Source organism: Triplophysa dalaica, chromosome 17, assembly GCF_015846415.1.
Source record: "Triplophysa dalaica isolate WHDGS20190420 chromosome 17, ASM1584641v1, whole genome shotgun sequence".
Taxonomy (NCBI): domain Eukaryota; kingdom Metazoa; phylum Chordata; class Actinopteri; order Cypriniformes; family Nemacheilidae; genus Triplophysa; species Triplophysa dalaica.
Genome location: NC_079558.1, coordinates 18,927,829 through 18,942,862, shown reverse-complemented (window position 1 = coordinate 18,942,862; position 15,034 = coordinate 18,927,829). Strand labels below are relative to the sequence as shown.

General features: G+C 39.0%; 1 protein-coding gene and 1 long non-coding RNA gene across 5 annotated transcripts in view; one reads left to right on the top strand and one right to left on the bottom strand.

Annotated features, from left to right (window-relative positions):
• ank3b (ankyrin 3b) overlaps positions 1–15,034 on the top strand; it is a 135,354-nt gene that overhangs the window by 37,147 nt on the left and 83,173 nt on the right. Inside the window, exon 1 of one of the 4 annotated variants that reach the window (XM_056770713.1) lies at positions 8,895–9,044. The exons of 2 other annotated variants lie outside the window; for them this stretch is intronic. In XM_056770713.1, the coding sequence (XP_056626691.1) occupies positions 8,928–9,044 (117 nt within the window). In that variant the 5' untranslated portion in view covers positions 8,895–8,927. Of the gene's footprint in view, positions 1–8,894; positions 9,045–15,034 lie in introns of those variants that run through there. One more of the 4 variants, XM_056770719.1, reaches the window with a different exon arrangement.
• On the bottom strand, positions 1,169–2,151 carry LOC130438669 (uncharacterized). The gene is made up of 2 exons (XR_008909361.1): positions 1,795–2,151; positions 1,169–1,717 (listed from the first exon to the last, which is right to left on the bottom strand). It is a non-coding gene; the product is annotated as an uncharacterized LOC130438669 (long non-coding RNA).

The window sequence follows — 15,034 nt, the reverse complement described above, 5'->3', positions numbered from 1 at the left end:
GTACCCGGGAAGTAGAGGGCTGTAGTCCGATCCAGCCGTTCTATGTAGTCCTTGAAATGCGAATTGTGTTCAAGACAATATCTCGCTTGGCACTGAACTTTGAGCTTCATCACTATGCAGATATTATTTGTGCTCTAACAGCAACATTACACATTAACTTAAGGTTGAAAAATGAGATCGCGGTGAATGGGGCCTTTAAGGGCTCTCTACTGTACATGACAATACACTATAGTATATATACTGAAGAATAGTGAACTGAAGTAAAATTTCGATGCTTGTTTTTTCTTAACCAAAATAATTTTAAGTTATCGTGACCCTTTGGAAGTTTGTTCAGTAGATTCCCAAGTGACACTTGGCCACCTGGTTGAGAAACACTGCCTTTAGTATTATCATCTCAATATGTTTCCTGTTTTATTTTTGCCCTGCCTAATTTTTCACCAATTCAAAAGACACCCGAAACACTTCTTATTGTGTTTGTGTTTCCAGAGAGCCATCCCCCTCACTGAAGCCCACACACCTGTACTACAGTCAATGCTCAAGTACACAGATTTTAGAGAAACTGAACTCCTCCTGATTATTCTCTCAACTGTCAGTCTGGATCACCGCTTCATATCTCCTCCGGCGTAATTCTGGACTGTCTGACTCTTATTTGTCCACAGTCAGGCCTGTCGTCACATGACAGTCAGATAGCTGTTTGGATTAAGTGTCACAGAAAACAGGGTCATCTCGTTAAGACACATTTGTGAAGGACACGTTGCCATGACAGTACCTTACAACTCTAGCCGTGTGAGTTCAGCCTGTGTGTATTTGTTATTGTCACCTTCATTTGTGCTGATAAAGGAATGTCAGAAATGACAAGGCCCGTCTGAAAAATTAAACATTCACAAATGTTGCAGACATGTGAAGTGACAGTGGTGATCTGAAGGGGATTTATAGTGTCCCGCTGTCACCTGTGTGCTCGAAATAGAACCATCGCTTCTGGAAGTAAAGATCCAGTTTACATTCTCAATAAAGAGATTGATTTGAGATTGATTTGAATGATAATGTATAAACACAGACCGTCCATGAGCTCCCAGGTGATGATGATACTGTGCTGAATTAAGCGGATTCAGAACAGTTCAGTTCAGATAAAGTGCAGATTTGGCACAGATTCAGTAAATATTCAGTATAGTTTAAATGCTGATTTATTACAGATTCAGTTAAGATTAAACATGTATTCAGAACAGATTCAGCTCAAACTGGTTCACAATGGTAAGGAGAATATTCAGGACAGGAGCACAGCAGATTCTTGACAAATTAAGCAGATTAAAGACAGATTCAGCAAAGTTTCAGGGCAGATTATGCACGTTCAGTACTGACCGTTTATTAGTCAATTATTAAATGTTTAAATTAATAATAAAAGTAATTAAAGCAAATATGGTAGCACATACACAGAGCTTTGCACACAAACACACACTCATGCAAACACACACACACACTTATACACACACTGACAAACCAATTGGCCTAATGGGCCGGAAGGTCTGTACACTATCTCTGCTGGCGGCCCATACAGAGTCTTTAGAGTCTTTCAGTTTTCCTTCCTTTGGCTTTGTCAAACATTGGAAACCCAGCGGATAACTGCAGGATGGAAGTGAATATTTCCTCATATTAACAGCTTTGAAAGATGAATATCTGACATGGTCTTGAGAATGATTTGAAGTCGTGGTTCCTAGTGCTGTGAGAGGACGTGGGTCAGTTTATGAACACTTCTCACTCAAAGCTTATAGATGCACAGATCAAACCTCTACTTACCTTTCTTCTGCATACAGCACATAAAGAAATAAGAACCCACGAAGATAAGAATCTGAGCTCCAGCGGTATGTGAACAAGATAAAGACATGTGACAGCTTGACACGCCTCATTTAGTGTGTGCGGAAACCGCCATTATACACAGGAGAGAGGAACCAGATCAAGACTTCTGTACTTCATGTTTACCTTCCAAACTAAATAAATAAAGAGTCACCAGCATCACAAACTCTCTCTGTAGCTATAGCCGGCGACCCCTCGAGAATGAGACGTCACTGAAGACAAACGTCGCATAATCTGACAAAATCTGAATGCAGCTTCTATTTGGTGAAATGAGAGAGTAAATGACAGCCGGAATTTGTGTTTGTTTCTCACACAGATAGACCTGAGGGAGTGTATTTAAAGAGGGTGGGACAGATCGCTATCACGCTCAGTGTATAAACAACAAGACAAAGTGTGTTCTAGAGTTCTAGTCCAACACGTTACACGGAATCTTTTATTTACATGTCAAAGTTGAATGTTTCAACATGGGGTAATGATAAACTTTGTCCTTTGTGGCTTTTATTTTGTATATAGTAATGGATACTTTGTGATGATGTATTGATTGAGTCTGATACATATATGCTGTATGAATGAGCAGTGTGTTTAAATTGTAAACTGTTGTGCTGAAGTTGCTGACTCAGATGTGACTGACTGTGGTCAAGGCAGATCATTTGATTTACGTTGACTTGATCTCTTCAGATTGAAGCATCAGACGTCTACTGGCTGTCAGATCTGGACATGAGCTCATTAATCTTTCCATTACTGTCTGAGATCTTTAAGAGAACAGAGCACATCACAGCACATCAGACTCTTCACCAGGACACAGTTACACAGACTAAAGTTCACTTTGCTCTTTATGGTCCCTCCAGACGTTTTGGGTCATTTGATCTCACAAACCGATTGATCTGAAGGCGTTTGTCTGTAATTAGTTTGTAAAATCTTCTTTTGATGAAATGTCAAGAGCGCATTTGTTTAAAGATGATTTTGCTTTTGAAAATGATTAAATGTGACCGATTTTTGTCACATTTTTATCCAAATTAAAACATTGTTAATTCCATAGTGTTGATGGGTTTGTTCTTTTCAAATGTTGAGAAAAACATGACTAAGTGAGTAAGTAACTCTAACTTTTGACCAGTGGTGTATTTATTTTTGAAACATAAATTCAACGAAATTTGTTGTTCTTCAGTTTAGTGCTGCCCTCTGTTGGTTAAACGGGGCAATTGCATTGAGTCGTTTCTGGATAAACACAAACAGGCAAAGAATAACAATTATTATTGAAATAGTTTAAAATAAATAACTCTTAATAAATAAGTGAAATGTACATATTTAACCATCTTTACTTCACAGCTTATATTTATTGTGAATGTGAGTCTGAGCAGTGGATCTTTGTGCACTTTCTCCTCAAACCGATGTTTATTCTGCACTAGAACATGTGGAATAATACTGCGATAGTTAAGTCTCATTAAAGCAGTTAAAGCATCAATCATATTTAGACACAGGAGGTCAACTGATGGTTTATTTAATATCGTGAGCCGTGTACGGTTTTGCTTTTTAACTGTTACATGAGCATTTAGCTTCATTTTCAACATGCTGCCAAAATATTTTATGTAAACACAAAGGATTTCTTCAATGCTTTGTTGTTATTGTTTGATATTTTATGATGTACTTCTCAAGTTGTCCAAAAGAGGGAACCAGAGATACAGATGAGGTCATGTCTTTGTCTCTTTCTCTCATTGGTGCTAGTCTGAAAACACTGAAGATTCTAGAAAATGTCCAGTGAGAAATGCTAATACTGCTTTGTAGGTCATTGTTCTAGTACAAAAGGTGTCCATGTTAAACTAAAAAAAGGAGAGGAAAATACAGTGTCAGCGTGTGACAATGTGTGCCATCCTCACTCAAAGATGGATGGGCGGAGCTTATTGTGTTATGATGATGTCATTCCACTCAGAAGGTCTGTTGTGTGTGTCTACAGCTCATTGTTTAAGGGAAATGATTGAAGGAAATGGCGACATCATTTATTTGCACAGAGACTCACTGTCCCATGAAGGGTTGGGAATTGATGACACTATGATTGATTTGTGATGTTTATACACTGTCACTATAGTAACAATATTATTCATTTTCATAAGGGCTTTCATTGAGATATCAGCAGAACTTTTCTGAAAATAAGCACACAGGAATTGATAAGAGAGGAATTCCAATTTTAATCTCAAGCATCAGATTTCTGTTTCTTTTGTTTACTATTCCAAATCGAAATAGATTTTCGATTCCCAACCCTTAAAAACACCTGGAGCTGGAGTTTGTGATGCTGTGATGATGATGTTAATGATGTCTTGTGTTTTCTTTGAGCTGCTGGTCCTTCATCAGGCCTGTGTGGTGTTGAAAGCAGAAATGCTCGGGACGTTGTCGATTCACGCTGTATTTTATCACTCTGACCTACTTCTGTAAATGTAGAGTCAGCTGACAGCGGCTGGACTGAAGATCTCCACCAGTTCATCTGTAAATCTGTTTCTGCAGCAACATTTACTTCATCACTTCAACTCTTTCATTCTATAGGAAACACACAACATCAACCCACTTCAAGCTGATCCAACACACAAACACCTCTGGAATGTTCTAGCATCCCACTTTGCTTCAGAATGTAAATCAATAAAGTGACAAGTATAGAAAAACAATGTTTTTGTGTGTGTGTGTGTGTGTGTGCGCATGTTTGTATGTTTGATTTGAATTGCTGTTGATGGTTTGGCTGATTCAGCAGTCTGTAATTCACAAAAGATTGACTCTCTCTGTGCGTGTGTGTGTGCATGTGTGTGTACGCGTGTGTGTGTATGTGGGCGAGTGTGTGTGTGCCTGTGTGTGTCTGCGCGAGTGTGTGTGTGCATGCAGGAGTATGTCTGTGTGTGTGTGTGTGTGTGTGTGCAAGTGTTTGTGTGCGCATGTATGTTTGTAAATGTTTGTCTGTTTGATTTGCTGTAGATGTTTTGGCTGATTCAGCAGTCTGTAATTCACAGTAACGGGAGTCTGTGTGTGTGTCTCTGTGTGCGTGTGTGTGTGTGTGTGTGTGTATGCGTGTGCACGCGTGTGTGCACTTGTGTGTGTGTGTGTTTATAGTACCAAATGTATTGAGGTGATATCTCACGAGCAAAAGTGACTTTGACTTCTTTTCAATCTGTGCAGTCATGATGTTCCAACACTTTTGTATTTGCTTACAGAGTCTGATGGTCGATACTGGAGCATGAATTATTGAAAGTGTGTATTGAGTGTAGTACAGTGATGCTGTGGGTGGAGAAATCTTCTGCATCAAGGCACAAAATTCTGTCATGATGCTGTTCAAAACCTGCCAGATTTCTCTCTTCCATTGATCACATGAGCAGGTGTTGAGTCATAATTCCAATCAAATATGCCATCTAGCATCATTCATGTCAAACCTGACGACATATTTCAAGAGCAGAAGAGATGAATCGCTGAGTTGTCTTATTACAGTTATACACAGTTATCTTGTGGCTTTGATTCTTCAAGACATTGTGGTGTGGTTGTATGGTTTGGGCTATTTCAGGGCTTGACTGCTGCGGTCCCGATGAATTCTGATTGTGAAGAACATTCCCAGAATTCTCTTTTGAAAAAGGTCATAAAAGTATTTTAAGTTTGTTTATGACACTCACCAAAGACAATCCTCGAGCAGAATCGTATGGGGTTTCTTTGATTTACTACTGAGAGAAATGGAAAAAAGTTTGTAGAGAGTGTTTTTTACAAACAAACAACTAAAACAAAACAAACAAAATGAACAAACTACTGTATACTGTATATAACGTAATTGTTGCGATATCAATTTGCTAATAACAAGCACAAATGGTCAGAAATAGTTTGTTTTTTGAGCGGTGTGTATGACTGGCCGCTTTCAAATGTTGCAGAAGTTCTACAGGGACAGACGATAACATGTATTGATAGGCTGTAAAGTGTAATAAATGAAATATTCAGACGTCTATTTAAATATTTTTTTGCTAATTTTATTGATTGTTGACCTTCCACTGGGAAAACTTGTTTACTTTCCATTTTAAGGTAAAACACAACCTTCGAATGCCACGGACATTATGTGGTTTAATCATTTGTAAACATAATGTCAAATATTTTATTAAAGGAAATATGTATATTTCTGTATCATATCAAACTGTGCCTCTCAAAATGATTTGCAGTATTCAGGTTATCATGTGTTATTAGTTTTGAGTGTTTTTTTATCTGGGAATATCAGAATTTGGAATGTAGCGATTGGCCAATCAGAATCAAGTATTCCGGAGCGTTGTATATTAATGGTGGTTAAAGTTGTGAGCAGAATAATCATGATGATCATTTCTCCCATTATCATGCGGCCCTAGAGCGGATCAGACTTTATTCTTTCTGTCTGAAGTCCGGCTGTGACAGGATTTTTCATCTCAGCCTGTATAAAGTCAATGACCCCCAGAATTAGCCTTCAAACATCGTTCTCGGTAACACTTTACAATAAGGTTCCCTTCATAAAGCATTTATAAATGTGTTCATTAAAGATTAATAAGTCATATACAGATGTATTATAAAGCAGTTACAACTGCATAAATAAAAAGGGGGATTCTGCAAAATACCTGCCAAATAGTGAGACGTTGTAACTCACATGTTATAAATGCTTAATAAATGTATTTATTAATTATTTATTTGAGTCGAAGCTCACCTGATCCGATTCCGGATGTCTTAAGGTCCCCTTTAGATCATGATGCTTATCCAAAGCTTTATTCTTGTTTACCAGGATAAATTCATCAAACTTTTGATGAACACTAAATGCACAAAGGTTTTATTAATGATTGAATTACTTCCAATAGTTAATCAAAACCAGAAAACATTTGTTTATTATTTATTGTAGAAAAACAGACTGCTGGCTCACAAGACTACATCTCTGATGTAAATCATATATTTAGAAGTATTGACAGTCCGGAAAAGAGGTGTTCACAATTATTAAGCTTTTATAACATGCGAGTTAAAAATATCTCACTAGTTGGCAGGTATTTTGTTATTTACGCAGTTATAACTGATTTATAATACATTTGTAAATGACTTATGAGTTATTAATGAACACATTTACACATGCTTTATAAAGTGTTTCCTCTATATAGACTAATAGAGTCTTTTCTCTCAAATCTTGTTAATATGTTTTAATTAGGGATATCATGATTTGGTAGACATTTGCATGAGATTTAATCTCTCTCTCTCTTTCTGTCTGTTGTAATTGTGAAAATCGTGACGTTTGCCCGGTAACAGAGTGAAATGATGCTGTTAAATGTTGGTGCGGCAGAGATGAGAGTAAATGTGCTTTCACTGCTGCATTTCACATCTCTGTCCTGTTCTCTGTTCTCATCGGCCAATGACAACACGGCTTGTCCTCATTCAGCCAATGGCATGTGTTCATCACACCCTCTGTCATCTCATTAATATTCAGCGACTGCAGTCATGGGCTCAGGTGGTCGTGGAACATGTGAGCAGTACATAACACACACACACACAACGCTCGTGTGTATGAAAGCACATTATGAAGCGCAGCGGGGCTTCGACATCACCTCACACGTGCGACATGAAATCTCACAAAACATTCTTTTAAAGGGAAAATATATAAAGATTATTAACGTGCTAAATTTGCTTCAGAATCAGGAGCGCAGGATACAAAGAAAACGTATCTTGAGTTTTGTGAAACAATTTTCTTTTGTGGTGCTCATGACTGGACGTAGAGAGATGACCAGAAGGACCTGCTCATACAGTCAGATCAATATCTGTCTCATGATGTGATAATATGTGCAAAGTTACACAAAACTGTCATTGTTTACTCATGATTTTCGGTTTCATCTGCATTAAAGGAACATACAGTGGGAAACATGTATGTTTTTCCCGGGCATGTTTGACTCTGTCTGTTTGTAACAGAATTTCCATCCCATTGGCTGTACATTACACCTAAAAGATTATGTGATTGACTGTTTTATCCCAAAAACATTTTGCTTTCAACATGTAATTTAAAGATTCAATAAGAATCAATATTTCACGTCAGGTATGGATTTGATTGGCTCACATCATTTTGCTGGTATTGTAACTTGTTTAAGGCGTGTGTAGTTGTATTCGTATGGAAACAAAGATCAAAAACACTGATGTTTACTCATTTTAGTGACAAACACCTCAGAGATCTTTTTCACATGAAGCTGTTTGCAGTTTAAGATGGAAATAATGATGGTTCAATACAGACGTTCCGTTCCCCGTCATCCATGTGTGTGTGTGTGTGTGCCATGCGTTTGCGGGTGTGTTAATCCACACACAGAACGCCTCGACCCCCCCGTTCATCCCCTCCCACAGACACTTCCAGCTGGTGGTGAAGGAAACGAGCGAAAGATTCTCCATCCCTGCTGCCCTCCACCCTCTCTCTCTCTCTCTTGGTCTCCGTCTCTCTCTCTCTCTCTCTCTCTCTCTTGGTCTCCGTCTCTCTCTCTCTCTCTCTCTCTCTCTCTCTCTTGGTCTCCATCTCTCTGTCTCTGTCTCTCTCTCTCTCTTGTCTCTCTCTCTCTCTGTCTCTCTCTCTCTCTCTCTCTCTCTCTCTCTCTCTCTCTCTCTCTCTCTCTCTCTCTGTCTCTCTCTCTCCTGTCTCTCTCTCTCTCTCTCTCTCTCTCTCTCTGTCTCTCTCATTCTCTCTCTCATCTATCTCCCTGTCTCTCTCTGTCTCTCTCTCTCTCTCTCTCTCTCTGTCTCTCTCTCTCTCCCTGTCTCTCTCTCTCTCTCTCTCTCTCTCTCTCTCTCTCTCTCTCTCTCTCTCTTTCTGTGTGCTCTATCCACGGTTGGGATGGGTTCAGGTAGGACCAGAAGAGCCTGTAGAAAGGAAGCAAGGAAATTCTCTTCGTCTTGAGACGTCTGTCCATCGGCTCTCACATAGAGGCAGTTTCTGGGTTCTCGGGCTGCTCGCAGGAACACGCAGAACCTCCAGAGGGTGTGTGAGAGACGCTCGCTGCCTTTGTGTTTTCTTCAGAGGTATAGAGCTCAACACTGCCCGGAGATTCTTCACTTCATGAAAGGAAACCTCACAGGAGCTCCGCGCCATGGCACAGGCCGCGTCCCATCTGAAGAAAAAAGCGGATTTAGAACTTGCAGCCGCCCAGGAGGAGAAAGACAAGAAGAAAAAGGTCAAAAAAAGGATCCGGGAGCCCAAGAAAAAGGTACCTGTGGGTCCGGAGGCTGGTGTTCTGTGGAGCTTTAGGGATGGGTGGGCTGTCTAGAAGAATCTGAGAGGTCTGGGGTGGTGCACACACGCGCGTGCAGGAAAAAGTGATTTTAAATGGAAATTAAAGGAGAGAGATGGAGGTGGGAGTTTTGTAGGCTGGATGTGTCCCGTGTGGATGGGAAAGGATTATTTATAGGACGAGCATGTGTCTGATAAAGATGAAATGCACCAAGGATGCAGAATACAGAACATTTTCTGAGGGCGCGTTTACAGATGTTGACCTCCGTGTTATTTGTCGGCGTTAATTAAATAACGGCATGAATATATAAGTTGACTATTGAACTTTGCAGACGGCGGCTGGTTGAAAACGGCACGTCTTGTTTGTAATCTGTTGGGCGTTGATGACGCTTGTGTTGTGAGATGCGTGCGGTGGGGCGATCGTGTTTTTGTCTTTGGTCTGCGGTGGGATACGTTCTCCATATTGATGCGTGACTGCTGTCATTTTTATCGTGCGTCCAGACGCCGGGGGGCTCACGAACGCTCTCCCGTGGGCTTTATAAAAGATTACCCCCCCGCCCCCGTCCCAGCCAGCCTCAATCCCATTACAAACCCACATCAACCCATCTCTCATTAGTCACAGCTCAGCATCTCTCCTCACATCTACATGCCAGACTGCTTCTCTCACAGCCTCGTTTCAAACGGACCAACCCAAACCTTTAAGTGTCTAGATTTCCGTGTGTTCTGTGGAACGTAACAGATAATAAATGTTCTCACTTTATTTATCTTCACTCATTCTCTGAAGTGCTCAGTTACATGCGAAGATTACATTTGCCGTTGTTGGCACCACTTGAACTTCAGAAGCACGCGCACGTCTAATGTGTTTTAATGAGCAGAAGTATGATGATAATTATGAGTATTTACCATTATCAGCACTGAAGTTCGTACCTGGCCAGACAAGATCATGTGCTTTTATTTTAAACATCATGTCATGATTCAAAACCTCAAGGTCTAAAGCGTTGTTTGGCGCCGCGTGTCATTGATGTGTCTGTGTGTGACTACACACGAGGACTTCACGCATGTCGTTGACTCAGCAGAGCTGATTCACATTCGAATGAATGACAAGGTCACATCAGATCCTTCAGCAGCCCATAATAATCACACTTTCAACAGAACAATAATGACTGCTGCTGTGATGTGACCAAAATTTTCGGAGAACACACTTGGAGGTTTTGTGATGTCACATGTGATCATTCCAGTAAATATTTCATATAATATATTATTTAATAGAACTTTTCATTTCACGCTTATATTATTAATGACGGTTCATATTCAAAGCTCAAATACTTAACTTAATTTGTTGAGAAAAACGGACTTTTGCACGGACTGCAACATGATGCTGACGGTGAACATTCCCTCAGGGTATCAATACTACAGAGGAAAGCAGAAAGCTCTCAGTTTAGCTGTGGTCACGAAGAGATTCTGTTGGGTTATTGATCGTGTTCGCGCGCGCGCGCACGCGTGTGTGTGTGTGTGTGTGTGTGTACTGTGAGCCGAAGCACTAAAACACCACTTGAAGTCATCCGCTGATGCGTGTGTATGGATCTGTGTCTAGAAAGAGCTTCATACGTGATCACATGATTGATTCTGTGTGTTGAAGTCGTTTGAATTTTTCTAGAAATTGGCTGTGCACCACAATCTTAGGGTGTTACGGGTGGTTGCTAGGGCATCGCTGAGTGGTTGCTAGGCTGTTCTGTGTAGTTGTTTTTTATATTCTACCGTATATCAGTGGTTCTCAAACTTTTTCGTTGTAAGGCCCCCTTTGTGTAGAGTGCATCGCTTTTGGCCCCCCAAATAAAGTCTTATAATCTTAAGTTTTTAAATGTTATTTAAACAAAAAAAGATTTGGTTATACAAAGCTGAAACAGCAATTATTTTGTCTGGTGGTCTTCTTTTTCTGATGTTTGATTGCATAAAATGTTTGATCCATTTCTATATTTCATAAAATGCCACAAAATCTGTAGCCCCCTTGCATCCATCTTGGGCCTCCCCGGGGGGCCACGGCCCCCAGTTTAAGAACTACTGTACTATATTATCCTCTAGATTTGTCTTCTGTCCCTCCTTCAAAGTAAACAGTTTTTCTTTTAAGCGTTCGTTTTCACATGTGTTATGCTGTATCGTTACTTTTGCACATGTAGTACACGCTGTCCTCACACAGGATCTGACTTTACTGGACATGATGACGCGTCGGGACGTTTCTGGCTGTCTATGGGTTGTTTAGCTCAGAACAGAAGCACGAAGGAAAATCCATATTTCAGTCTGCTACTTCTGGCTGTTGGCAGAGCTTCACTTTCACTGCTCGGCTTAAACAAAACAAACACTTAGATGACTGCCCGCACTTCAAATTATTTTATTGTGCATTTAAAAACCATCCCAAAATAGAAAGCGATTTGTTGTTGAAACATGTCTCCCTTTAGACACGCTGATAGATGACAGTAAATTACATGTGTTTGTTTGTATTACAAACATTTCCGTATTCTAGTAGTGTAGATTTATAAATCATATTTGGCAGGTACATAGTCAACCATCATGTAGTGAAATAATGATCCATGTGCAGATTTTATAAAAGCTTAGGTCTGATTACTGCTGTACACTTGAGAATCAGATAATAAGATTTACATTCACCCTCATCATGCCATTATAATCAGATTTAGGCAATATTGCGAATAAACTTCACGCAGGCCTAATCACAATATTTGAATCAAAAGGCGATTAAGCTCATAGGAAGCACAATCGTCTTCAAATATGAGCAATTTGCTGCTTTTAAGTGCACATCCAAATACAATCTTGAATTTGTTTGTTTTTATCTTCAAAGTCCTTTAATGATGAAACTTTTTTATGAGGATGAAATTAATCATTTCTGTCTTTTCCGTGCAACAACACTATTAAAACATCTCTTATTAAAATCAAACAAAAGATAGTTTTCAAAAGACTAAATAGTATTCGCAGCAAATATTAAAACATAAACATTAATTTGTTTAATTAATAAAAACCAAACTAAAACTGAAATAAGAATAAATGAAAACTATAAAGCAATATTAAAAGAATAAGTAAATTATAGAATGAAAAAAGCACATTACAAAATAGCTAAAATTGAACATAAATTCACATTGTGAAAAATATATATTTAATTATTTTATATAACATAAAAATAGAAAAACAACAAAAATAACAATTCATTGCTTTCAGTTTGTAGCAATTACATTTTGTATAAACCTTGAAACTATTTAATTTGTATTAACTATATACACTAGTTCAGTACATTAATTTATGAAACGTCAGATTTTTTGAATCGTCAGATTTTCAGTCGAAACAAAAATCTTTTGGTGTTAATTAATTTTAATGATGTGTCCCTCACACCCCTCTCACTCCTTCAACCCTCTTTATCTTTTTTAGCGTGGTTGTGCTGAGTGCAGTATTGTTGCCATGTGTTATTAAATGCAGGTTTAAATTGGGGGATGGGTTAACCCCCCCACACACGCTGCCACCAGCATCACCCCCTGTTTTTGAGCAAATACACTGAGCAGGTTCATTAATCCGCTGTCACTTATTAAACATGAGCGTCATTCCAAGACTCCTCCTCTCTCTCTCTCTCTCTCTCTCTCTCTATTGTTTGAGGAGCGAGCTGTGGGGTCCCTCGGGACCTCGGCCCCCCTCTTCGCTGTGACCCGGGGCTGACGGGATACTTTGTCACCAAATACAGATTCTCATTCTCGTTCACCCTTCATTCATTCATTAATGTGATTAGAGTTGGGAAGGTCGTTTAAAGGGTGCTTTTATTTCTACGCACTAGTGTTTTTCAGTTTCACATGAATTTCTCTTCTATACAAGTTACCAAAACACATCATAAAATTAAAGTAACACACATTTCTTGTGTACTATATTCATAGACTATATTCTCATGTTACATGAAGCTGTGTCTGAGGAGCAGAATTAAATTTTAGTCTTTTGGCAGAAGCGTGTAGGTTTAAAAATAGCCAAATGGGATGATTACATTTAGGGAAACATAAATGCTCTTTAATGACATCAGGCAACATTGTTTTTTATCCTGCAACTGTAACGGGATGATATTTTAGTGAATTAATACCTGAATGATACTTGCCCTCACACAACCACATCATCAAAAGATTTGTCTGCAATGTGTATGAAATAATAGATGAGTGATTTATGACATTAAATAAATAAATATTAATATAAATCAGAATGCATTTAGATACTATGCCATTTTACCAACTCACTGCCTTGTGACACCGTAGGACCGGGTCAGGCAAGTTAGTTTAGCATCGGGCCAAAAAAACTAATTTGGCGATAGATGGCGGGCCAGCACATAGTCAAAGGATAATTTACGAAATTAATTGATGAAAAATGCAACTACAAAAGCCTACTTTTAAAAATATAGTTATTATATAATTATATATCATTACATAATAGTTATATAATTATTTAATTTAGCCTATTTTTTGCACAAAAAAAAGGAACCTGAATTTGCTTTGTTATTGTTCACGTGCTGGTGCTGAGGCCCTGTTACAAGAAAACGCTTCAATGCTTCCCCATATTTCATAACGGTTATTTCAGAAGTGTGTCTAGCGACCGACAGACTCCTTAGTATATCTTTCAGAAAAGCTCTCAATTCATTCCAAAATAAAACGCTTAAATGTTCTCGTAATTTTATTATTTATTCAAATTCTCTAAAGACGTGACTGTGACAGATTTAATTCAGAACCAGCTGCGGCCAAAATAATTAAAGTAATGCTGCTGGCGCGGGACAGATATTATTGCTGGCGGGACAGCTTTGGCTTTTGGCCCGCGGGCCGCCTGTGGCCAACCACTGCTGTAGGATGTGCCTTGAATGATCATTTGGAGAAAAATCACCTTAATAAATATTTTAGTCTTTTAAAGAGACGTTGTTTGTTTACAGTGACAGCTTGATCAACTAAACAACAGGAACACTTTGTTACTTTACGTCACAAACGTTGATAATAATTACACCCCATTGCAACACTTTTGATTGGCTGATTGGCACCATAAGAACGCACACAAGCCTTACCAGTGATTTGTCAGGAAAACATTGAAAATCATGTTGTGATTATAAAAACCACACAGAACTGTCTGCTGGTGAAACAACTACCATCCTAAATTGAAATATTAATCACTTATTGGAACCCAAAAGGATGTCTATTGACATGTATATTGATATCGATGTGTATTGATATCGATAATAGATATGAAGAGGGACTGATGTTTCTCTTAATGGTGTAGTGACAGCATCTACACCAGCAGGGGCTCACCGGGACGACATCTTCCCCTGCTGAACTTTGACCTCTTACTTTCAATGAGGGAGAGAGAGAGAGAGAGAGAGAGAGAGAGAGAAAAGACAAAAATTCAAATGAAGTTTATACTGCAAGTGAGAGAGAGAGAGAGAGAAAGAGAGAGAGAGACAGAGAGAGGGAGAGAGAGAGAGAGAGAGAGAGATAGAGAGAGAATGAAAATGCGAGAGAGAGAGAGAGAGAGAGAGAAATAGAAATAGAAAGATATAGAGAGAGAATGAAATGAGAGAATGAGAGAGAGAGAGACAGAGAGAGAGAGAGAGAGAGAGAGAGAGAGAGAGATAGAGAGAGAATGAAAATGAGAGAGAAAGAGAGAGAGAGAGAGAGAGAGAGAGAGGGAGAGAAATAGAAATAGAAAGATATAGAGAGAGAATGAAATGAGAGAATGAGAGAGAGAGAGAGAGAAATAGAAAGAGATAGAGTAGAGAGAGAGAGAGAGAGAGAGAGAGAGAATGAGAGAATGAGAGAGAAAGAGAGCTGATGCAGCATTAAACAAAGCACAAAGGTAAATCAAGCACACACACACCTGCTGAGATATCTTCCTCATCACCTCATTTATTACACATTCTCAGCCTATAATGAGTTTGTTTGTATTGGAACT